The sequence below is a fragment of the Stigmatopora argus genome, chromosome 12 (genome assembly GCF_051989625.1).
Source record: "Stigmatopora argus isolate UIUO_Sarg chromosome 12, RoL_Sarg_1.0, whole genome shotgun sequence".
Classification (NCBI taxonomy): domain Eukaryota; kingdom Metazoa; phylum Chordata; class Actinopteri; order Syngnathiformes; family Syngnathidae; genus Stigmatopora; species Stigmatopora argus.
The window spans coordinates 17,833,845-17,858,255 of NC_135398.1; the positions used below are offsets into that span (position 1 = coordinate 17,833,845).

Genomic DNA, 24,411 nt, shown 5'->3' on the forward strand with positions numbered 1-24,411 from the left:
CACGTAATCCTCACGTAACCCTGAGGCGATACTGCTGGAAGTATCGACACCTTCGCCCTCGGCTTCCAAGTCTTTGTCGTCGTTGTCGACCTCCAGGTCTTTGCCATTGGCCTCCAGGTCTTTGCCGTCGTTGTAGGCCTCCAAGTCTTTGCCGTCGTTGTAGGCCTCCAAGTCTTTGCCGTCGTCCACGGCCTCCAAGTCGTTGCCGTCGGGGTGGCGTCCACGGCCTCCAAGTCTTTGCCATCGGGGTTGCCATCCACGGCCTCCAAGTCGTTGCCGTCGGGGTGGCGTCCACGGCCTCCAAGTCTTTGCCATCGGGGTTGCCATCCACGGCCTCCAAGTATACGCCGTCGTCCACGGCTTCCAAGTATACGAAGTCGTCCACAGCCTCCAAGAATAGGGTGTGAGAGTCACCGTCCACAGCCTCCAGGTTTACACTGTGAGAGGTGCCGTCCACGGCTTCCTGGTTTATGCCGTGAGAATCGCCGTCCACGGCCTCCAGGTTTACGCCGTGAGAGTCGCCGTCCACGGCCTCCAGGTTTGTGTCGTGAGAGTCGCCGTCCATGGCCTCCAGGTTTACGCAGTTGGGGTCTCCGTCCACGGCCTCTAAGTCTACGCCATAGGTTTCTCTGTCCACCGTCAGCTTGGACCCCGTCGGCGTTTACGCCGACATCGATGGCCTCCCGGCGGCTCCTGCCTGGGAGAAGCCAAGTGAGCGATCCCACACCGTAGATATGATCCTGCTGGGTCCATTATTGGTTGGTGTATTCTGTCATGAATCCGCCTTGGGTGTGCGGCAAAGATGCAGGAAGTCAAACGATACAGGGGTGCTGGCGCACAAAACTAAAGGCTTTAAAAAAATTACCAGAATAAGCGATACAAACTCAAAATCAAATAAAGAAACTAAGCTAACAGGGATAGAACATAACCACACTGACAGGGAGACGACATGACCAAACGCAAGCAATACTCCAACAGGGCATACCAGAACGTAATGTATAAATAGATAATTATCAATCTAACACACCTGGTCACATTAGGAAGACAGCACACACACACCTCAACCAAACTCCCAAACAAAACATGACACATAATATATTTTAAAAGCAAATTCAACTAAATGTCAGTATAATAAGCCTTTGAATTTGTTCTTTTAAATAATGTCATAGTCTCATCTCATTTTCTCATCTGCCTTATCCTCATTAGGCTCATGGAGGGTGCTGGAGCCTATCCCAGATGACTCCGAGCGAGAGGGAGGGGGGGGGACACCCTGAATCGGTGGCCATCCAATTGCAGGGTATAAGGAGACGGACAACCATGCGCACTCACACCCATACCTAGGGGCAATTTAGGAATTGTCATCAACAGCATATCTTGCAATCATGCTGAACTGCGACAAATTGTTCGTGTCTGTTGACTCAAAGCCAGGGGAAAGAACGGCGCTCCATTTATGTCCTTCAATTGCATTTCCTCCACTTTGTTTGCCATTATGATGGTACAATCGTGAACAGTTCTTGCCGACAGAGGCATGTCTTGTTTCTCTTTGATTATCTTGTCTTTGTTCGGAAGATCATTAAAAAGTTCAATGGCTACAACAAGCATTATGAATGTTTTCCGTTCCTTACTATTGCTAAAGATCCAGCAAAGACAGATCCATACGCAGAGTTGCTGCTGGCAAGCTTGCACCCTGCTCAGTAGCCCTTGGCACACTTTCTTTCTGCTGTCTGCCACAGGGTATTTTGATGCAAAGGTAGCATGACGCGTGTCGAAGTGCCGCTTTACATTCCGTTTCATCAATGGTACTAGTCAATCATTGGAAATTAGACACACCGCAGACCCTGCTCCCTCCAAAAAGGTAAATTCTTCGGGCCATTCATTCTGAATATACGATACTCCTCATCTTTTTTTCTTTTCGCCATCTTCTTTGTCGAAGGGTTAGCTTTGAGCTAATGACCCGAGAAGACTGACTCAAAAGGGGGTGCTTACCTGTTTACCCAGCAATGGCCATTGTGGGACAGTATCATCCAATTAAATATTATGGACTATTGCTCCTGCAGCAAACTGGAGCCCTGAACAGGACACGAGCATTGAAAAAATGATGGATAGATTCAAACAAGTGAGGATATTTTGTTTTATCTGCAAGCTAGATGCAAATGTCAAAAGAGCCACACCTGGCTTGCGAGCCGCAGGTTCCCAAATACTGCTCTTCACCAAAGGTGTCAAACTCGGGTTGGTTCGCAGGCCGCATTAACGTCAATTCGACTTCATGTTGGCCGGACCATTTTAGATATAATATTTAGATATTCTTTTTACAAATTTGATTAAAAGAAATGGAACAAAAGCCCAAAATATTCAGTTTTTATATATACAAAGCAATGTTTATTTGAGCTTTTTTTCTTAGTAAAGTAAAGCGTCTTTTAATAATTAGTTTTTCATTTCAAAAGGAAACAAAATATTTTTTTTATTCTGTTCAATATTAAAATGGAAAACAAAATGTTTTTATACTATTTATTTTTAGATTTTACAAATTGTTTTTTGAACTAAAAACACAAAAAGAAAAAAAATAATTAATAATTTTAAATTATTGATTTAAAAAGGAGAAACTCAGGAAATATAAAATGCATCTATAACCTTTATTTGAATTTGATCCTAAAACAGAAAGTCGGCACTGTTTTATTTTCTCTGGCCGCACAAAATGATGCGGCGGGCCAGATGTGTATCAGGACTAATCTTGCTTGATTGGTGTGAGAGCTACTGGGCGGTGGTTGCCTAGATTGTCAGCGGGTGACTTTTGGGGTACTGGGATGATAGTGACCAATTTCAGACAGGCTGGGCTTGTTCTAAGGAAAGGTTGAAAATGTCTGTGAAGACTGGTACTAGTTGGTCAGCCCAGGCCTGAAGTACTTTGCCTGGTATTCCATCCGGTTCTGTGGCCTTCCAGGGGTTGACTGCATGGAGCACACATCTCTCATTCACTACCTCCACAGAGAGTGGGGTGACGCTTTTTCCCTAGCTTGGTGTGGGATGTACTGGAGGTTGAGGTGGTGTGACTGGGGGTAGGCTTGGGACTCAAAGTTGTTTAGCTCCTCTGCGAGCGCCGCATACACTAAAGCTTCAAGAACGACAGAATCCAGAAAAAGCAAGGGGGGGGGGGGCTTTGCGTGTACATACACAACAACTGGTGCTGCAACAGTAGGATCATTAAAACTCACTGTTCCCCTGATTTAGAGCTCTTGGCAGGCCCTTCTATCTACCTAGAGAGCTAACGATTTTCATTGTAATAGCCTCCTGCTAGCGACTGTAAACAAACAGCAGCTTGACCACCCCGATGGAGTCTTTATTGTCGCCGGTGACTTCAACAAAGCATGTTTAAAGACTGTTCTGCCTAAGTTTATCGAGTACGTGAAGTGTCACACCAGAGGAGATAAAACTCTAGACCATGTTTGTTCTAACATCAAACATGCTTATAGAGCCACACCCCTCCCTCAACTTGCTGGATCCGACCATCTCTGCCTGTCCCTCACCCCCTCATACACCGCACTCCGGAGGCTTCAGGAACATGAAGTGAGTCAGGTATTGTGAACTGTCAACACCAGGAAAGCTGCTGGCCCTGACTGAGTATCTGAAAAGGTGCTCAAAGCCTGTGCTGATAAGCTGACTGGGGTCAGCCTTCAACACTAAAATACCGGACATTCTGGCTGACAAACTCTCCCACTTTTGACTATCCTCTTCCATCTGCTGCTGGATTAAGAACTTCTTAACCAACCGTCCCCACCTCTCTTCCTCCATTACACTGAGCTCTGGCTCCCCTCAAGGCTGTGTACTGGGTCCTCTTCTGTACTCCCTGTACACATACGACTGTACACACCGACCCACCACTCTAACTCCATCATCAAATTTGCTGATAACACCACTGTAGTCGGACTTATCTCAGGGGGGATGAGTCTGCCTACAGAGATGAGGTCAACAAACTGTATTCGTGGTGTTTGGTGAACAATCTCACACTCAACACCAGGAAATATAAAGAAATAATCCTGGACTTTCGCAAACGCAGCACAGATCTGGCCCCACTCCTCATAAATGGAGTGTGAGTAGACAGGGTCCAGTCCTTCAAATTCCTGGGGGTCCACGTATCGGACAAGCTCTCCTGGTCTACCAACACCACGGCAGTGGTGAAGAAGGCCCAGAAACGACTCCATTTCCTGAGGGTACTCAGGAAGAAAAACTTGGACACTAAGCTTCTGGTAACCTTCTATAGAGCCACTGTGGAGAGCATCCTGGTATACTGCATTACATGTGGTATCCTGGAAGCACGGCAGAAGACAGAAAAGCCATGCACAGAAAGATCAGCACCGCCCAGAAAATCATTGGCTGCTCTCTGCCCTCACTGGATGACATTGCCAGCCCTTGCTACCTCAGCAGAGCCGGGAACATTGGTAGGGACCCATACCACTCTGGTCACAACCTGTTCCAGCTGCTGCCCTCTGGCAGACGCTACAGGTCTCACAAAGCACGGACAAATAGACTTAGGGACAGTTTTTCCCCACAGCCATCAGGACTCTGATCTTGCGTTAGCAGGACACACAATCCCTTCTGTGCAATAACTTTGGGGTGTGCAATAACAATGTGCAATATCTTAGAATTTACCTTGCCAGGATGTGACTTTTTATGTTTTTATATTACTTATTTATGTTTTTTTTACTGGGTCGCACTTTGTGGAGTAGGACCACCAATTTCGTTATACGCAGCTGTGTATGATGACAATAAAGGCTTTTGATTTGATTTTTGATCTGAGTCCGCATGAGTCACAGCTTGGCCCTTGTAGTTGGTGATGGTCCGTATGCTCTGCCACATCATTCGGGGTTGTCAAGTTGCCCTTCTATGTTCAGCTTGTAGTCTGCTTTAGCGGCCTTGATGCGTCTCCTCAGGTTGGCGCGAGCTGTGCTGTACAGTGTCCTATCGCTGAATCTGAAGGCTGCATCTCAGGCCTGGAAGAGTGATCGGACTTGGCTGGTCATCCACAGTTTCCGGTTTGGGTACACCTGTATGGTCTTCTCCACAGTGACCGTAGCCATCTAGGTTCCCAAACCTGGTATAAACGGATGTTTTGATTTCGAGAACGTACCAATAGGAGTTTAAATATAGTGTGCAATATTGCGATCTATGTGGCCTTGTTTTAGTGAGTGGTTAGCGCGTCGGCCTAACAGCTCTGGGGTTCTGGGTTTAAATTCAGGTCATGTCCATCTGTGTGGAATTTGCATGTTCTCCCCGGGCTTGCGTCGGTTTCCTCCCACATTCCAAAAATATCCATGGTCGGCTGATTGGACACTCTGAATTCCCCCTAGGTATGGGTGTGAGAGTGCATGGTTGTCCATCTCCTTGTCCAGTGCGATCCGCTCGCCACCGATTCACGGTGTCCCCCGCCTCTGGCCCGGAGACAGCTGGGATTGGCTCCAGCACCCCCCGTGACCCTAATGTAGATAACGCGGTTCAGAAAATGAGATGAGATGAGATATTGCGATCTATGGAGAATAGATTTTTTTTAAACATTTAAATAATAAAAAAATTAAGAAAACGCATCTGATGCAAAACGACAGTTGCATCATGGGTTAGTGTTGCAGTATTTCTATCAGAAGAAAAAATGCAAGACAAAATTTTGGCTAAAACTCATTTATGAGGGGGTGAGATATGGAGAACATCATTCTTATTGATGCAATGGTGTGATGAGCATGTTTGTTAGTGTCAAATAGGCTAATGATTATCCCTGAAAAGTTTACCTGGATTTTTTTTTATAACTGGAGGGCTAATATTGAAAAAAAAAATCATCAAAGGCATTATTTTATATTTGTTAATCCTCCAGAGTGTCTGCATCTTGGAGGCATGCTGCTGAGGTTTGGCTATATTTACCCACTCAAGGAGCCCCGGTCGCCTGTGCTGCGTCCTGATGATTCACCCTACCGCTTCCAGGTATTTTTTCTTAAACTGTATGCACATTTTGTCAACCAAAACATGGATTCATTTGAATAAAACATAGTTAGTGACTTGATTGGGTATTAAAACTACAAACAAACTCTTTTTCAGACGCCCTACTTCTGGACGAGTACTCGGTGGCCAGCCTCTGAAATAGATTATGGTAATTGAAGATTGAAATTATAGGAAACAAAGTGAAGGTTTGTGTGACGCATCAGCAGACAGAAGACAAGACAAAGACACTCGAGCAGCAGTTTGTGAGACACAAAAACATTCAGTGATTAAGGATTTCATAAGGAAGGGCTAGTGCTCTGAAATGTGAATGGCAACACCTTCAAAGTAAAACAGTAAATAATTATGTGACAAGCCTATCAAGGTGTGACACATGCTATCATAAAATTATTTTCATGCTAGCGCAAAGCATCCCACACACATTTGGCAGTATCCGTTTCTTGCTCAGGTCTACTTATGATCTTCTGGGTGGGGAATACACAACCTTCCAATTGTGAAATACACTGACATCACGGGTAGACTGGGACAGGACTCAGATGGAGAGTTGCTCTTTGCATAAAATGTTCTTTATTGTTCAAACCTGGCGCCCCAGTGTGAGAGTGGTTAGTGTGTTTTGAGATCGAGGGTTCGATCCCAGGTCCGGAGCTACCTGTGTGGAGATTGCATGTTCTCTGTGTACTCTGGTTTCCTCTCGCATCCCAAAAAACATGCAGTGGAGTCTTGAACACTAAATTGCCCCTAGATATGGATGGGTGGATGGGTGGATGGATGGATGAATTGAGGAAGGGCAAATGCTCTGCAATGAAGAGGAAGAGGGTAAGGATTTCAAAACAGGAACTAAGGCCAACAACCTCACCACAGTGTGACAGAACCACCCCCGAGGACCAGCTACCTGACGGTCTAGGCTGGTCAGGATGATGCCAGTGAAAAGTAGAAATCAGACTGGGGTTCAAAATGAACCGGGATTGGACCAAATGTCTCTACTTGGGACTGGAACCCCTCCCAGTCCACCAGATACTGCCAACCCCAACCGGACTCACAACAACAGGTTTGACTTTGCTGACGTGGAAGGTGGGGTGAACTCTAAGGGTGTACGGCAGGCGGTTACGAACAGCTTGGATATTGTAACGTGTCAACAAAACGAGGCACCATCTTCTTGGAGGGCACCTCGGGGGGCATGTCCCTTGCATCAAGCCAGACCCTCTAAACCAGCTGTTGGATGCCGATTTTGGTCTGCTGCTTTCTTGACCCTGTCTCCCTGGCGAAGCAGCACCTGTCGGGCTGTCGCCAAATACACCAACCAAAGCGGATCATGATATGAGCAGAAGCCTCAAGTTTCTGAGTTGCAAATATAGGGGGATCATAACCAAAAACACACTTAACCAGAGAAAAATCTGTGGCTGAATTAGGCAATATGTTATCGGCATACTCACCCCAGACCATGGGTTCGCTCCATGTTGCGGTGTTCTGGGACACAAGAAAGCTGATGGGTGAGGCGTTCGGGCTGACCGTTGGACTCAGGGTGGTAGCCCTAGGTCAAGCTGGCTTTGCCTCCGATGAGGCGACAAATATCTCTCCAGAAGCAGGACACGAACTGGGGCCCCTGGTCGGAGACAATGTCATTTGGGAATCCATGGGTCCTGAAGACATGGGTGATCATGATCTCCACTGTTTGTTTGGCTGTTGGGAGTGAAGTCAGAGCGATGGAGAGGGGCATATTGGAAAAGCGGTCCACCATAGTAAGAATCGTGGTGTTTTCTTGAGAGACCGGTAGCCTGATGACAAAGTTCACGAATATTTAAGCCCGCGGCCTAGTGGGTGTTGGCAACCATAGGTTTTGGAGCCAGTTGTGGCTCTTTAACACTGCCCTAATGGCTCCCTGAGGCTTTTTAAAATAATGAGAGAGAAATATATATATTTTTTAATATGATTTCTGTAAGAGGACAAGCATGATATAAACAGAAGCAGCTGCTTTATCCACAGTTGGAAAAACTAAAAACAAAAGACTGTCATGACTCTGTGAAAACGAACGGCGGTCAAAAGTACACGAGAGAATATTTAAACAGTGGTTGTTGTGAGACAGCCAATGAGAGCTCAGTATAGAGGAGAGAGCTTCTAAAGTGAGAATCAATGCATCCGTGACAATATTTTCAAAATAAAATAACGGATAACGAATGGATGTACTTTTTGGGGGTTTTCGTAACCTGGATATTTTTCTTATCTCGAGGCACTCATTTGAATATAAAAAAGTTTTATAACCTGGACATTTCACACCTAGAGCCATTCGTAAGTAGATGTATGACTGTATTTGCTTGTGCAGCTCGCTAGTTTTTTTTTTAGCTCTGGCTAGTACATTTATCACTAGCATTTCATAGTTTGTGAAAACTGATGTTTCCCTACGCTTGCGAGAAGGCTTTGGTGTCGTCAACTCGAAATCTGATTGGTTAAAGCAACAGTTTTATCGAATTTAATTGAATTGAATGCTTTTATTGTCATTATACAAGTATAATGAGGTTTAAAGCTTTCACCACATAGTGCACAAATAACAACAGAAAGACAAATAAATAATCAATAAATAAGTAGTCCAAGAGAGGTCAGCAGAGTAAAGCAAGCTTGTTCTGTCTGAAGTCCAGGATGAATTCATTGTTTTTGGGAGACGTTCAGCGCCAAGTCGCACCACTTGCTGAGTCTATGGATGCAACAACAAACAAGCAGACACATAGAAAATCAATATATAGTACATATAAATAATCACACGCGACCAAAGTGGAGCGAGTGGTTAGCGCGTTGGCCTAACAGCTTTGGGGTCATGGGTTCAGATCCAGGTCACATCCATCTGTGTGGAGTTTGCATCTTCTCCCCAGGCCTGTGTGGGTTTCCTCCGCGTACTCCAGTTCCCTCCCATATTCCAAAAACATGCATGGTAGGCTGATTGGACACTCTAAATTGCCCCAAGGTATGGGTGTGCATGTGCATGGTTGTCCGTCTCCTTGTGCCTTGCGATCGGCTGGACACTGATTCAGGGTGTCCCCCACCTCTGGCCCGGAGACAGCTGGGATTAGCTCCAGCGACCTTAACGAGGATAAAGTGGTTTAGAAAATGAGAGATGAGTAAGGCCACATTAACACTATTCTGCTATGTGATTACTATGGTGCTATAATTGTCATGATATGAGAAATTATGCTCACATAAAGGTATTCTTTGCATGATTTTAATTATGTAATGATTCATTATTGATCACTATTTTGTCAGTTTTACCTTTCATTTGTCTTGTCTTGCCATCAGCAATCTACTTGGCCAAAAATAACATCAGAAAACAAGGAGAATTGATGGAATATGAAAAGGTAAGATATATACATTGGTTTATGCAATTGTATTTTAGAACCACAACTTTGTATTATAATTAGCAAAGTAAATCAACAATTTAATTAAGATAGAAGATAGGTTTGGACAATATAAGCTATTTCCTGCTTTTAAAAATGTTGTAACAGTTGGATTAGAGCCTAAATTAATTTTCCGTATTTTATTCTATAAAACGCACCGTTTGATAGGGCGCAGTTTCATTTTTGGGTATATTTTCAGTTTTTTTTCAATACTTTGACACTTTTTCAGAAAGGGCGCTAACATAACCCTAGGCTAGTGTATGCTATGCTAGCCGCTAGCGTACTTATGTTATGCTAGCCGCTAGTGTATGTTATGCTAACCGCTAGCATATGTTATGCTAGCTGCTAGTGTAAGTTAGGCTAGCCGCTAGCGTGTGTTTTATTAAAGACAGCATAAGCAAAACTAAGTTTGATAATGATTTATTGAGGTAAAAGGTACACTGATATAAAGAGTTTGGCGTGCAACATGCTAGGCTCCACTATCAGTCAGAGTTGTGTATTCTGGGAACTTACTTCCAGCTTTGGCGAAAGCTCGAACAACAGTGCTGGCCAACACTTGAGCTCAGTCATTCACAATCCATTGTAACTCGCTACGCTGCCTATCCGAACTACAATGTTGGCCATCCGTTAGCAATCCGTTAGCAATCAGTTAGCAATCTGCGAGCATTCCGTTAGCAATCAGTTAGCAAAGCTGTTAAATTGTGTTCGATCCATGGCTTCAGTTTATTTTCCAAGCGTTAACACCAGCATTCTGTTGTCATTCACGTCAGGAATTTCCTCTATGTACAGTTGTGGTCAAAAGTTTACATACACTTGTGAAGAACATAATATCATGGCTCTCTTGAGTTTCCAGTTATTTCTACAACTCTGATTTTTCTCTGATAGAGTAATTGGAACAGATACTTCTTTGTCACAAACACATTCATGAAGTTTGGTTCTTTTATTACTTTATTATGGGTTAACAGAAAAAGTGATCAAATCTGCTGGGTCAAAAATATACATACAGCAACACAAATTAGCAATTTTGGTGACTTAGAAAGTTTTGTCAGTGAAATGAGCTTCAGAGCATGGCCTCTTAACTTCTTGTGAGTGATTATGAGTGACTACAGCTGGTGACTTCTCTGAGGCCATTTAAATAGGGCTCATTGGATGCAAACGCCCACAAACGCTACAAGGGGAAAGTCAAAGGAGCTCAGCATGGATCTGAAAAAGTGAATCCTTGACTAGAACAAGTCAGGAAAGTCACTTGGAGCCATTTCAAAGCAGCTGCAGGTCCCAAGAGCAACAGTGCAAACAATTGTTTGTAGGTATAAAGTGCATGGCACTGTTTTGTCACTGCCACGATCATGAAGAAAATGCAAGCTATCACCTGCTGCTGAGAGAAAAGTGGTCAGGAGGGTGAAAATTCAACCGAGATTCACCAAAAAGCAGATCTGCCAATAATTAGAAGCTGCTGGAACACAGGTGTCAGTGTCCACAGTCAAGCGTGTTTTGCATCTCCATGGACTGAGAGGCTGCCGTGCAAGCTGGAAGCCCTTGCTCCTTATGGCTCGACTGAAGTTTGCTGCTGATCACATGGACAAAGATAAGACGAAACAAAAATCGAGCTGTTTGGCCACAATCACCAGCAATATGTTTGGAGGAGAAAAGGTGAGGCCTTTAACCCCAAGTACACCATGCCTACCGTCAAGCACGGTGGTGGTAGTATTATGCTGTGGGGCTGTTTTGCTACCTATGGAACTGGTGCTTTACAGAGAGTAAATGGGATAATGAAGAAGGAGAATTACCTTCAAATTCTTCAAGATAACCTAAAGTCATCAGCTCGAAGATTGGGTCTTGGGCGCAGTTGGGTGTTCCAACAGAACAATGACCCTAAACACACATTAAAAGTGGTAATGGAATGGCTAAATCAGGCTAGAATTAAGGTTTTTGAATGGCCTTCCCAAAGTCCTGACTTAAACCCCATTGAGAACTTGTGGACAATGCTGAAGAAACAAGTCCATGTCAGAAAGCCATCAAATTTAACTGAACTGCACCAATTTTGTCAAGAGGAGTGGTCAAAGATTCAACCAGAAGCTTGCCAGAAGCTTGTGGATGGCTACCAAAAGCGCCTAATTGAAGTAAAAATGGCCAAGGGACATGTTACCAAATATTAGGGCTATTGAATGTATATTTTTGACCCAGCAGATTTGATCACTTTTTTCTGTTCACCCATATTAAAGTCATAAACGAACCAAACTTCATGAATGTTTTTGTGACAAAAAAGTATCTGTTCCAATCACTCTATCAGAAAAAGAATCTGAGTTGTAGAAATAACTGGAAACTCAAGAGAGCCATGACATTATGTTATTCACAAGTGTATGTAAACTTTTGACCACAACTGTATATGCATAAAACGTGAAAAAAACGTACGTTCCCCTCACTGCTCACTTGGGGCACAGCCATCTTACCTAGGTCCCGGGGCAGCCATCTTACTTAGAGCGCTGCCATCTAAACCTAGTTAAAAGTGCTCTGACTGGCCAGACGCGAGTAGCCTTGATTTTGAAATAAAATTCCACATTGATTTTTTGGGGGGTTTATTTCTTGTTAGAAAGTGACAACTATTGGAGTAATACAGATCTGCCAACCTCCGTCGGCCCCATTTCAGGTTTATCCTTGTCCCATATACAGAGTTTATCCAGAGGGAATGTGTTTCAAGCGAAATCGATATGCGCTGAAGTTGCACAAGACAAATCACTCATCAGAACTATAAAACCGGATGATTCACAATGCACTCTCGTTACCGAATTATCCTGGTTTACAGTGCAGTTGAATGAAGATGGCAAAGGCGTAGCGATGGATTGAATTTTGAGGCATTTAAATTGGAAATTTGGTACTTTTCTGAAATGGTTGCTTAAAAAAAAATTGGGTGACAATTTTTGGGGATTTCCGGAGTTTAGGAAGGTTGTCCGGAGTCCGGAGTTTGCATTTCATTTCCGGGTAAACTCTTGAAATTCTGGAGTAGTTGGCAGCTCTGGTAATATGAACCATCAAAAGAAATAAGATATTTTGACCTTAGAAGCAATATGGCTTCCACAACATCTTAAACTTCTGGTAAGAAAACTATAATTTCTGTAATTAGAAAGCATCAGGTTCTCATCAAGATAGACATATTGATTTTTTCAAATTGAGTAATTTGTTATTTTGCATTTACAAAGACAGGCATATTAACTTCCTTATGATATTGACCCTAATAATGTGCTTTTGATTCATACAGTATCTCAGAAATACTACTTGTGATAATTTTTCTTAAGATTTTCCCTTCTAAGTAACACATTTGTACGGCCTATTAAAACCATGAAATGGGGGAGAAAATTGGGACTCAGTGGGGCGGTTTATACGTAAGAATTTGTAAAATTAAAAACATTTAAGGCAATTTTCAGGGTGCGGCTGATCCGCCTGGGCGGCTTATATGCGGGTAAATACAGTAGTTAAGGGATCAGATTGATCCAACCTGTAAAAGTTTCCGATCTATAAGCCTTAACCACACCTTAAATGTATAGATTGAATTCCCTGCTGGCTGAAATGGCTTTCCTAAAAAGAGGTCTAACTAAATGTATTCCCGACTTGGAAAAAAAAACGCAGCCAGACATTTTTTTTTGTTTTTTGTTTTAAATGTACCCAGTTTTTTTTACTTGCTTGTCTGAAGATTCAGATACATGTTATGTTACTAGTCTGTTGGTAGTTTATGGAAGTCTCATGAAATGAATAACAATGATGAGAACAAACAAATTAAAGAAAACAATGCTTTGCTATCGAAATAGTTTTGGTTTAGATACAGTGGGGCAGATAAGAATTTAGTCAACCACCAATTGTGCAAGTTCTCCTACTTAAGATTAGAGAGGCCTGCAATTGTCAACATGGGTAAACCTCAACCATGAGAGACAGGATGTGGAAAACAACAGAAAATCACATTGTCTGATTTTTAAAGAATGTATTTGCAAATCATGGTGGAAAATAAGTATTTGATCAATACCAAAAGTTAATCTCAATACTTTGTTATGTACCCTTTGTTGGCAATAATGGAGGCCAAACGTTTTCTGTAACTTTTCACAAGCTTTTCACACACTGTTGCTGGTATTTTAGCCCATTCCTCCATACAGATCTCCTCTAGAGCAGTGATGTTTTGGGGCTGTCATTGGGGAACACAGACTTTCAACTCCCTCAACAGATTTTCTATGGGTTGAGATCTGGTGACTGGCTAGGCCACTCCAGGACCTTGAAATGCTTATTAGGAAGGCACACCTCTATTGCCCTGGCTGTGTGTTTGGGATCATTGTCATGCTGAAAGACCCAGCCATGTCTCATCTTCAATGTCCTTGCTGATGGAAGTCAAAGTCAAGCCAAAAGTCAAAAGCCTTTATTGTCATTTTACACAGCTGCGTATAAAGAAATTGGTGGTGCTACTCCATAAAGTACGTTTTCCCAGTAAAAACATAAATAAGTACCGTATTTTCACGACTATATGGCGCACTGCATTTAAAGGTGCAGTGTCAGTAACGAGTGCTATTTCTGTATTTGACACACACACACAAGACGCACCGCATTTAAAGGCGCAGCCAGGCATGGCAAAACATACACAACCTTAAACATATGGACACACGCTAAAAACACGTTTTTAAAAAGGCAACGGAAACAAAACTGAGTTTGGTTGTACTTTATTTAGCCATTTTACAATGTACTCACGTTTTTTGATCAATTATCACTCACAAATCCATCCTCATTTTCTGTGTCCGAATTGAACAATTGTCCAAATGATTCATCAAAAACGCCGGGTTCTCTCTCTTCGTTGTCAGAGTCACTGTCATTGCCATGTGGCTCCACAGAAATGATCCCGGGTTTGGCAAAAGCTCGAACAACAGTGTAAGCAGACACGTTAGTCCAAGCGGCCACAATCCATTCGAAAATAGTGGCGTATTTAGCCCGGCGTTGCCTCCTACTCTTCGAAAAGATGTGTCGGCTTTGGCAAAAGCCCGAACAACAGTGCAAGCAGACACGTTCGTCCAATCGGCCACTCCATCCGCAAATAGTGGCGTAACTAGCCCGGCGCTGCCAGCCACCCTCGTAAAGCTGTGTTGATGCCGATGTCCAGCGTTTTTCAAGCATCTGTTGTTAGTGCCTTTAACAACAGTGCAAGCAGACACGTTCGTCAGAGCGGCCACAATCCATTCGCAAATAGTGGCGTAACTAGCCCGAGCTGCCTGCCACCCTTCGTAAAGCTGTGTTGATGCCGATGTCCAGCGGTTTTGAAGCATCTGCTGTTAGCGCCTTTAACAACAGTGCAAGCAGACACGTTCGTCCAAGCGGCCACAATCCATTCGCAAATACTGGCGTAACTAGCGGCTGCTCTATTCGGACATCGGACATAGGCCCTGTCGTCATTATCAACAACAAAAAAGCCTACTTGTCATCACACCCAGAAACTGCGTATGACGAAATTGGTGGTGCTTCTCCATAAGCTGTGTTTACTCGGCAAAATACCTAAATAAGTGATAGTTACGGACTTCTATTCCCATGTTCCCCTGCATAAGTGATGGCTTGAAGTTTGTACTGAGCTTCGTAAGCGTGTCTATTTGTATTATATTCATTTTCGCGGGGCCTTAGAAACCAAACCGAAATTGTTTTGCAATAAACACATGCCCACACTATATACAAGTGCCTTGTAGGGGTGTGCCTTTAACGTCTGAAGACACCCACCCACCCTTCTCTCTATGTAAGAAGTGTGTTGGCAAGACGTGTTCGCAGTCAGGCTTTAGAGCTTTACACACGGCTCTCCGCATTATAAGGCGCCCTGTCTATTTTGGAGAAAATGTAAGATTTTTTAGTGCGCCTTATAGTCATGAAAATATGGTAATATAAAAATATAAAAAGTCACGTCCGGGCAAGGTAAATTCTAAAATATTGCACAATCTTAGATATTCCACATTGTTATTGCACACCCCAAACTTATTGCACAGAAGGGATTGTGTGTCGTGCTAATGCAAGTTCAGAGCCCTGATGGCTCTGGGAAAAAAAATGCCGAACAATGTGGCAGAGCATACGGTCCCTCACCAACTACAAGGGCCAAGCTGTGACTCATGTGGACTCAGATCAAATCAATCAAATCAAAAGCCTTTATTGTTGTCATACACAGCTGCGTATAACGAAATTGGTGGTACTGCTCCACAAAGTGCGTTTTCCCAGTAAACAACATAAATAAGTAATATGAAGATATAAAAAGTCACATTCTGGCAAGGGAAATTCTAAAATATTGCACATTGTTATTGCACACCCCAAAGTTATTGCACAGAAAGGAGTGTGTGTCATGCTAACGCAAGTTCACAGTCCTGATGGCTGTGGGAAAAAAATGTCCCTAAGTCTATTTGTCCGTGTTTTGTGAGACCTGTAGTGTCTGCCAGAGGGCAGCAGCTGGAACAGGTTGTGACCAGGGTGGTATGGGTCCATAACAGGTAGCGGGGGCTGGCAATGTCATCCAGTGAGGGCAGAAAGCAGCCGATGATCTTCTGGGCGGTGTTGATCACTCTCTGCATGGCTTTTTTTCACTCAAAATCTCTTGATACATGGCCCCATTCATTCTTTCATTTACACATATCAGTCGTCCTGGTCCCGTAGCATAAAAACAGCCTCAAAGCATGATGTTTCCACCCCCACGCTTCACAGTGGGTATGGTGTTCTTCGGATGCAAGTATTCTTTCTCCTCCAAACACGAGAACCTGTTTTTACCAAAAAGTTCAATTTTGTTTCATCTGACCATAACATATTCTCCCAGTCCTGGATGTGTACTGGCTTTAGAAGGGGGACACGAACGTGCAGTGCATGATTTGAGTCCCTGGCGGCGCATCGTGTTACTTATAGTAGCCTTTGCTATTGTGCTCCCAGCTCTCTGTAGGTCATTCACTAGGTCCCCCTGTGTGGTTCTGGGATTTTTGCTCACCGTTCTTGTTATCATTTTGACGCCAGGGGGTGAGATCTTGCATGGAGCCCCAGATCGAGGGAGATTATCAGTGGTCTTGTATGTTTTCCATTTTCTAATAATTGCTCCCACAGTTGATTTCTTTACACCAAGCGTTTTACCTATTGCAGATTCAGTCTTCCCAGCCTGGTGCAGGTCTACAATTTTGTCTGTGGTGTCCTTTGATAGCTCTTTGGTCTTGGGCGAAGTGGAGTTTGGAGTGTGGAGTGTAACAACTTAGGTTGTTGACAGGTGTCTTTTATACCGATAATGAGTTAAAACAGATGCTATTAATACAGGTAACGAGTGGATACCTCGTTAGACCTTGTTAGAAGTTAGACCTCTTTGACAGCCAGAAATCTTGCTTGTTTGTAGGTGACCAAATACTTATTTTCCACTCTAATTTGGAAATAAATTCTTTAAAAATCAAACAATGCAATTTCTGTTTTTTTTCCACATCCTGTCTCTCATGGTTGAGGTTTTTCCATGTTGACAATTACAGGCCTCTCTAATCTTTTCAAGTAGGAGAACTTGCACAATTGCTGGTTGACTAAATACTTATTTGCCCCACTGTATATATACAGTATCAATACCTGTCAGGATATATCCTGACAGGTATTGAAATAGAATCGTAAGTGAAAAAAAAACGGTAAATTTCGAATAAAAATACAGTCATTTTAATGTTTTTGGCAATTTGGTTACTAAAAAAATTCAGACATTTGCATACAAAGTTTATCTAGAATTTTATAGAATATAAAATTATTTTTCACAAAAGTCCATTTCTAAATGATGAGAAGTTCAATTGTTTCCGATTTGATTGTTGCTTAAGCAATCTATAGTTTATATATCGAACATCGTTATACACCTTATTATAAGAACACCGTATTTCTCTTAGTATTGTTAGTACTGTATTTTCACGACTATTTAGCGCATCGTATTTTACGCCGCAGTGTCAGTAACGAGTGCTATTTCTGTATTTTAGACACACAAAGCACGCACCATTTCATTAGACGCATATATATTATATATGGATGAACATCGAAACGCAATAGCGCTGGCTACCGGAAGCAGCTTATTTCCGGGTTCCGGTGCGCAATGACCGCTGGGAAATATAGTTCTTGCGTGCAACACTCACACGCTAAAAACACGCTTTAAAAGGCAACGGAAGCAAAACTGAGTTCGGTTGTACTTTATTTAGACATTTTACAACTTACTCACGTCATCATCACCCACAAATCCATCAAAGTCCTCATTTTCTGTGTCCGAATTAAACAATTGCCCAAATGAGTCTTCCAAAACGCTGGGTCCCGCGGTTGTAGTTCTTAAGCCTCCGGGAATGACGGCAAGCTCCAAGTTATTATATATAATATATATACATAGTTCACAGTCTAGCTTTGAATGCTCTGTTGACGCCAACATTTAGCGGCAGGATTTCTTTTGTAAATACAGCCGTAATGACGGCCAGCACCAAATTAGTGTGGTCGCCATCATACTAATTGTATTGAAGAACTGGGTGTATTAAGAACTCTATATCCCAGCAGTCACTGCGCAGTACTTTATCTACGGGAAAATAGTAGAGTCGGGCTGCTTGGCGTAGTTAGTTGTATATATATATATATATATATATATATATATATATATATATATATATATATATATATATATATATATATATATATATATATATATATATATATACATAGTTCACAGTCTAGCTTTGAATGTTCTGTTGACGCCAACATTTAGCGGCAGGATTTCTTTTGTAAATACAGCCGAAATGACGGCCAGCACCAAATTAGTGTGGTCGCCATCATACTAACTGTATTGAAGAACTGGGTGTATTAAGAACTCTATATCCCAGCAGTCACTGCGCAGTACTTTATCTACGGGAAAATAGTAGAGTCGGGGGCTGGTTTCCGTAGTTGTCCTATCGACTGATTTATTTTATTTTATCGTGATAACAATTTTAGTATTGGTCCATATATAAAGCGCACTGGATTATAGGGCGCCCTGTCTATTTTGGAGAACATTTTTGACTTTTATGCACGCCTTATAGTGGTGAAAATACGGTATTTAATATTCACATCAATCATTACAGGAGAGATACAGTCTATTGAACAAGAGGATAAATCACACCTGGGACTTTGTGGTGATGCAAGCCAGAGAGCAGCTCAGGTACATATACAATATAATAATGAAATAATCATTGAAAGCAACACATCCGCACACAACCTCACAGTAAGTTATATGTTGTTTAGAGTGTCAAAACAAAGACGGAAGGCTGACCGTATCGTACTTGAGTGTCAGGAGCAGGCTTACTGGCTCATCAACAGACCACCGGTATGTTCACTTTCACTGGCTGAACTGTTTTAAAATGACTGCAGTATGGGTGTTATTGCCTGGCGATACGATCATGATTCACATGTCTCAATTTGATCCTGATTAATTCCGATAACAACATCTGAATGCATGTACTATTGCACTCAATATGGGATTTGATATGGGACTTGAGCTCAGAAATAGCGCCCTCATGCACCGAAGCATGATTAGTGCAGGTGTAAGTTGTTTATTTCCAACAAAAAATAAATGTGTCAAGATCGATTCAAATGGATTTTGAATCAATACAAGAATAATGCGGGCGGCCCGGTGACGCGAGTGGTTAGCGCGCCGGCCTCACAGCTCTGGGGTCCTGGGTTCAAATCCAGGTCATGTCGATTTGTGTGGAGTTTGCATCTTCTCCCCTGTGTGGGTTTCCTCCAGGTACTCCGGTTTCCTCCCACATTCCAAAAACATGCATGGTAGGCTGATTGGACACTCTAAATTGCCACTAGGTATGAGTGTGAGCGTGAATGGTTGCTTGTACCCTGTCATTGGCTGGCCACCAATTCAGGGTGTCTCCCACCTCTGGCCTGAAGTCGGCTGGGATAGGCTCCAGCACCTCCGTGACCCTAGTGAGGATAAAGCGGTTCAGAAAATCAGATGAGACAAGAATAATGCATTGTAAAAGCCTGATATATTAAATTATTGTTTAAAAAAAAAACATCTTTAAACATGTTTAATTACGGCCAATATTCTACATTGTTGTTGGAATTCACTTACCGCTGAATTGTAGACTCCTGAGTAAAAAAAAAATACATTGAGAGCAATGTTCCCTCTCAGCTGCGCGCATGCGCAATTGTGCACTACTCTCGTCTTCTCCGCGCACAGCAAATCAAATGGAGCGCACAAACTAAAATCCATTTTTTCCACATGATGGCGCCGTTCACGCAGCAGCCAGTGGCACTAGCTCTGTCCACTTTTGTTTTTCGTGTTTTACAGCCATTCTATCTTTTTTTTTATTACATTTTAATATTTTTTAATACATTCCTTTTTACTTTACTGTGCAAATAGAAGAACAAGCGGTGAAATCGGATGAGAATTGTCTAAATCTGCTGTGTGTGGTTGTGTGTGTGCGTGCATGTGTCTAATGTGTGATCGTTTGTCTTCAACCTACACAATGGACTATAAATGGAAATTAGCCCTCGGCTACAATCTTACATATATATATGTTCATTAACATGAATATAAATATTTTCATTTTCTGAACCGCTTTATCCACTTTATCACTCGCGGGGGGGTGCTGGAGCCTATTCCTGCTGACTTTGGGACAGGGGCGGGGGACACCCTGTATCGGTGGCCAGCCGATCGCAGGGCACAAGGAGACGAACAGCCATGCACACTCAGACCCATACCTGGGGGGAATTTTAGTGTTACGATCGCGTCGCGTCGTTGTGGCGGGATCGGGAATGGATGCGGACCCAGTCCCGGGGAAGTAGGATTTGACGAGGTATTAGCGTCAAAGCAACATCTTTAATAACTCAGAAGGGATCTTACAAAACAACGAGGACTCGTGAAACAAAAGCGATACCAAACCGGAAACAGGAGAACGAGAGGTATCGAGGAGAAAGGTAGCGTGGCTGCATGGCTATTGAATCCACGCAGTGACTTCCAGGAACATGCAAGAATTGTTCAGGGGCTTGCAGGAACGATCCGACAATGATAATAGAACTAATTGGTGTTTAAATACTAACTCAGGAAGTCATCAACAGATTGATCCCAGCTGCTCTGTCTCTACGGCAGGCCAGGAGGGACAAAACGGGGCGCTCCTGACATTTAGAGTGTCCAATCAGCCTACAATGCATCTTTTTGGGATGTGGGAGGAAAACGGAGTACTCAGAGAAAACCCACGCAGGCCCAGGGAGAATATGCAAATTCAACACAGGTGGACCGACCTGGATTTGAACCAAGGACCCCAGAGCTGTGAGGCCGACGCTTGAACCACTCATCCGCCGGGCCGCCCATTCATAGATATTAATCATTACATTTTATTATTACTAAATCATTTATGTGTAGTAGACATGCACCTGCTTATGGCAGGTGTGATACTAGTGTGTGCCCATAGCGAGCAATGATTATGTTGCTCACACTGATACTCAGTGTGCTCAGGGAGGTTGTCTTTAATAAATAAAAAATAAAAATAAAATCAGACTTAGGCTTGTCATCATCATTGACTAGACAAAAGCCTAATTGTCATCATACCCAGCTGCGTATGACAAAATTGAAAGTGCTTCTCCACAAAGTGCGCTTTTCTCAGGCAAGAGCCCAACCAAGTGATAGTTTCAGACTTGCTGGCATTCTGCCGTGGTGGATACATCGCATCACCTCCCGAGCGCAACCAACTCCCGGCGACTGCGAAAAGGTTTGCCTCACCGATGCCAAAAAAGAATAAAATGGATCACTTACCTCCCACTGTCTGCCTACTTACCTTCAGTCAGCCAGCAGGAGGCAGATCGCCGTCCAACGTCCTTCATGTTTCCTCACCCCGAAGTTGTTACACAGAGGGAATTGTGTGTCGTGCTACTGCAATTTAGAGTCCTGATGGCTGTGGGAAAGAAGCTGTCCTTAAGCCTCTTTGTCCGTGCCTTGTGAGACCGGTAGCGCCTGCCAGAGGGAAGCAGCTGGAACAGGTCATGACCAGGGTGGTCCGGGTCCCCAGCAATGTTCCCGGCTCTGCTGAGGTAACGAGGGCTGGCAATATCTTCCAGTGAGGGCAGAGAGCAGCCGACGATCCTCTGGGCAGTGTTGATCACTCTCTGCATGGCCTTTTTGTCTGCTGCCCAGACAAACAAAATATTAGAGGGAACATTGATTGAGAGGACCTGTAATGTTCTGCCTCAATGAATCCTGCCTACTCCATAAAATATTGAACCCATCTGGTAAAAGCTTCAGCTGACAGTAGTGGAGAAGCAGAGGAGAATCAGTTTGTGAGCAGGGAGGGGGCAAAAAACAACAATAATGATGTTATTTAGTTATATCATTGAATTTTGGGTGAAATATTCTGATACTTCTGTCATTTCATAGAGGAACTGAAAAAGGGTGGGTTTAAAAAAAAGGTCACATTGCATTAGTAGGGGTTGAAAAGATAAGGGTTCCTGTAAGATAGATGTGAGGGAAGCTTTGGCCAAGTCTTTGAAGAAAGGCGTCCATATTGTCTTTCCTTTATGAATTAGGGAATAGGGAACAGGCAAATTGAAAGAGAAACTTGGGGAGGGAGGGGAGTCTGAGCCAGTGGCATAGAAAGCTCTCAGGGGCCTAAGTGCTCGTACAAAAACAGTACACATGCATGCACACATTGAACGACAAGCACATATTTATAATCTGCTGTCGCTTTTTGCTTTCCTTTCAGCCCGGTGTAATTGGTGTGCTCGACATGGGTCTGGAAAATCCAAGTAACTGCAATCTGCGAATGACACTGGTCAGTGAAAACAAACTTGTTTATTTACAATTGTATATTTGTCCAATCTATACCAATGCTGTTTTCCCCTCTTCATTGCTGCTGATATTGTCTCAAAGTAAGCTTCAAAATTATCTACTATAAACTAATTGTGCTGCATTATTGTGTTCACATTATGATACAAACTGATTTGTTTCTGACTTAAACTGACTTGAATAGATCTAGGACAGCGACTACTACAAAAGAGAGGTAAACATCATGTGTCATTTGCATTGTCTTTGTAAAAATTATTTTTTCAGAAATGTCCTTTTTGTTTCACGAGTTTTATGTTTGTGATTTTCCAGATTGAAACGTGTAGAAGGGCTCTAGGAAGAACCCGTGTCAAGTCATCCATTTGCTTAGAAGGGTTTGTAAAGATATAATGGAGTGAAATGCAGAAATACTATGCCTAGAGAAGAGTAAGCTATGTCCAATAAGCTCAAATGAATTAAAAGCTTCCTGAATAGAACTTTGATCCTTCAGCACACATACACAAATACACACTCAAACATAAGGCTAAATCTCTTACTAGAGTCACTAATGGATGATTCCTGAGGCAAGTAGGATTTAGTGACCATTAACTGCTTTGATATGTAGTACTAACACAATAATAATGTGTGTGTCTGTGGGGGTGTGTGTGTGCACACATGCGTGTCCCTATGTCTGTGCAGTTTTTTAAAATTTAGCGAGCAGTACCAGAACCACGATCCAATTATGCAGGGTTGTCTTCCCAGTAATCCATGGATCTCTGATGACACTGCACTTTGGACCATGGATGCAGATATGTAAGAAAACACACTTTGAAATTAGTCTGGACCATCTTGGATGCACAAGATTTATGTTTTACATTTTGGGTTGGGTGATTTGGATCAATGCATTATAGTCAAATAATACAATAAGCATTAATGTTATTTAAATCATTACGATCAATGTTCCCTCTAAGCTGCGCGTGTGCGCAATTGCGCACTACTCTCGTCTTCTCTGCGCAGCAGCAATCATATGGCGCGCAGTAAATAAAATCCTTTTTTTTTTTACCCCTTTCCCCATGATGGCGCCGTTTAAGCGGCAGCCAGTGGCAGTAGCTCTGTCCACTCTTATGTTTTTCATGTTTTACAGCATGTTTTACATGAAAAATTAGAGGGAACATTGACATGCACCTGCTTGTGGCAGGTGTGATACTGGTGTGCCCATAGCGAGCAATGATGATGTCGTGACCGGATGATTCGCCTAAAGACGTTTCGCCGACGGACGTTTGACAGACGGACAGGTCGCCGAATGAACGTTCGTTCAAACAGCGTTTAATGATTAAATACAAATACTAGTATTTGTTAGTTTAATGATTAAATACAAATACTAGTATTTGTATTTACCGTATTTTCACGCCTATAAGGCGCGATTAAAAGTCAAAAATTTTCTCAAAAATAGACAGGGCGCCGTATAATCCAGTGCACTTTATATATGGACCAATACTAAAATTGTTATCACGATAAAATAAAATAAATCAGTCAATAGGACAACTACGGAAACCAGCCCCTGACTCTACTATTTTCCCGTAGATAAAGTACTGCGCAGTGACTGCTGGGATATAGAATTCTTAATACACCCAGTTCTTCAATACAGTTAGTATGATGGCAACCACACTAATTTGGTGCTGACCGTCATTTCGGCTGTATTTACAAAAGTAATCCTGCCGCTAAATGTTGGCGTCAACAGAGCATTCAAAGCTAGACTGTGAACTATGTATGTATATATATATATATATATATATATATATATATATATATATATATATATATATATATATATATATATATATATATATATATATATATATATATATATATATATACAACTAACTACGCCAAGCAGCCCGACTCTACTATTTTCCCGTAGATAAAGTACTGCGCAGTGACTGCTGGGATATAGAGTTCTTGTGCGCAACACCCACACGCTAAAAACATGCTTTAAAAAGGCAACAGAAGCAAAACTGAGTTCGGTTGTACTTTATTTAGACATTTTACAACTTACTCACGTCATCATCACCCACAAATCCATCAAAGTCCTCATTTTCTGTGTCCGAATCAAACAATTTCCCAAATGAGTCTTCCAAAACGCTGGGTCCCGCGGTTGTAGTTCTTAAGCTTCCGGGAATGACGGAAAGCTCCGAGTTATTATATATAATATATATACATAGTTCACAGTCTAGCTTTGAATGCTCTGTTGACGCCAACATTTAGCGGCAG

At 42.6% G+C, this 24,411-nt stretch overlaps 1 protein-coding gene across 5 annotated transcripts in view; it reads left to right on the forward strand.

Annotated features, from left to right (window-relative positions):
* Positions 1-24,411, forward strand: part of rgs11 (regulator of G protein signaling 11) — a 91,284-nt gene that overhangs the window by 36,195 nt on the left and 30,678 nt on the right. For 4 of the 5 annotated variants that reach the window (XR_013304065.1, XR_013304064.1, XM_077614364.1 and 1 more), the window contains exons 4-12: positions 5,861-5,967; positions 6,082-6,133; positions 9,268-9,326; positions 18,455-18,531; positions 18,615-18,696; positions 22,082-22,150; positions 22,355-22,378; positions 22,474-22,535; positions 22,840-22,953. Coding sequence is in view for 3 of the 5 variants with exons in the window: in XM_077614364.1 (XP_077470490.1) it covers positions 5,861-5,967; positions 6,082-6,133; positions 9,268-9,326; positions 18,455-18,531; positions 18,615-18,696; positions 22,082-22,150; positions 22,355-22,378; positions 22,474-22,535; positions 22,840-22,953 (646 nt within the window). In the remaining 2 variants the exon portion in view is untranslated. The remainder of the gene's footprint in view (positions 1-5,860; positions 5,968-6,081; positions 6,134-9,267; positions 9,327-18,454; positions 18,532-18,614; positions 18,697-22,081; positions 22,151-22,354; positions 22,379-22,473; positions 22,536-22,839; positions 22,954-24,411) is intronic. The other variant, XM_077614365.1, reaches the window with a different exon arrangement.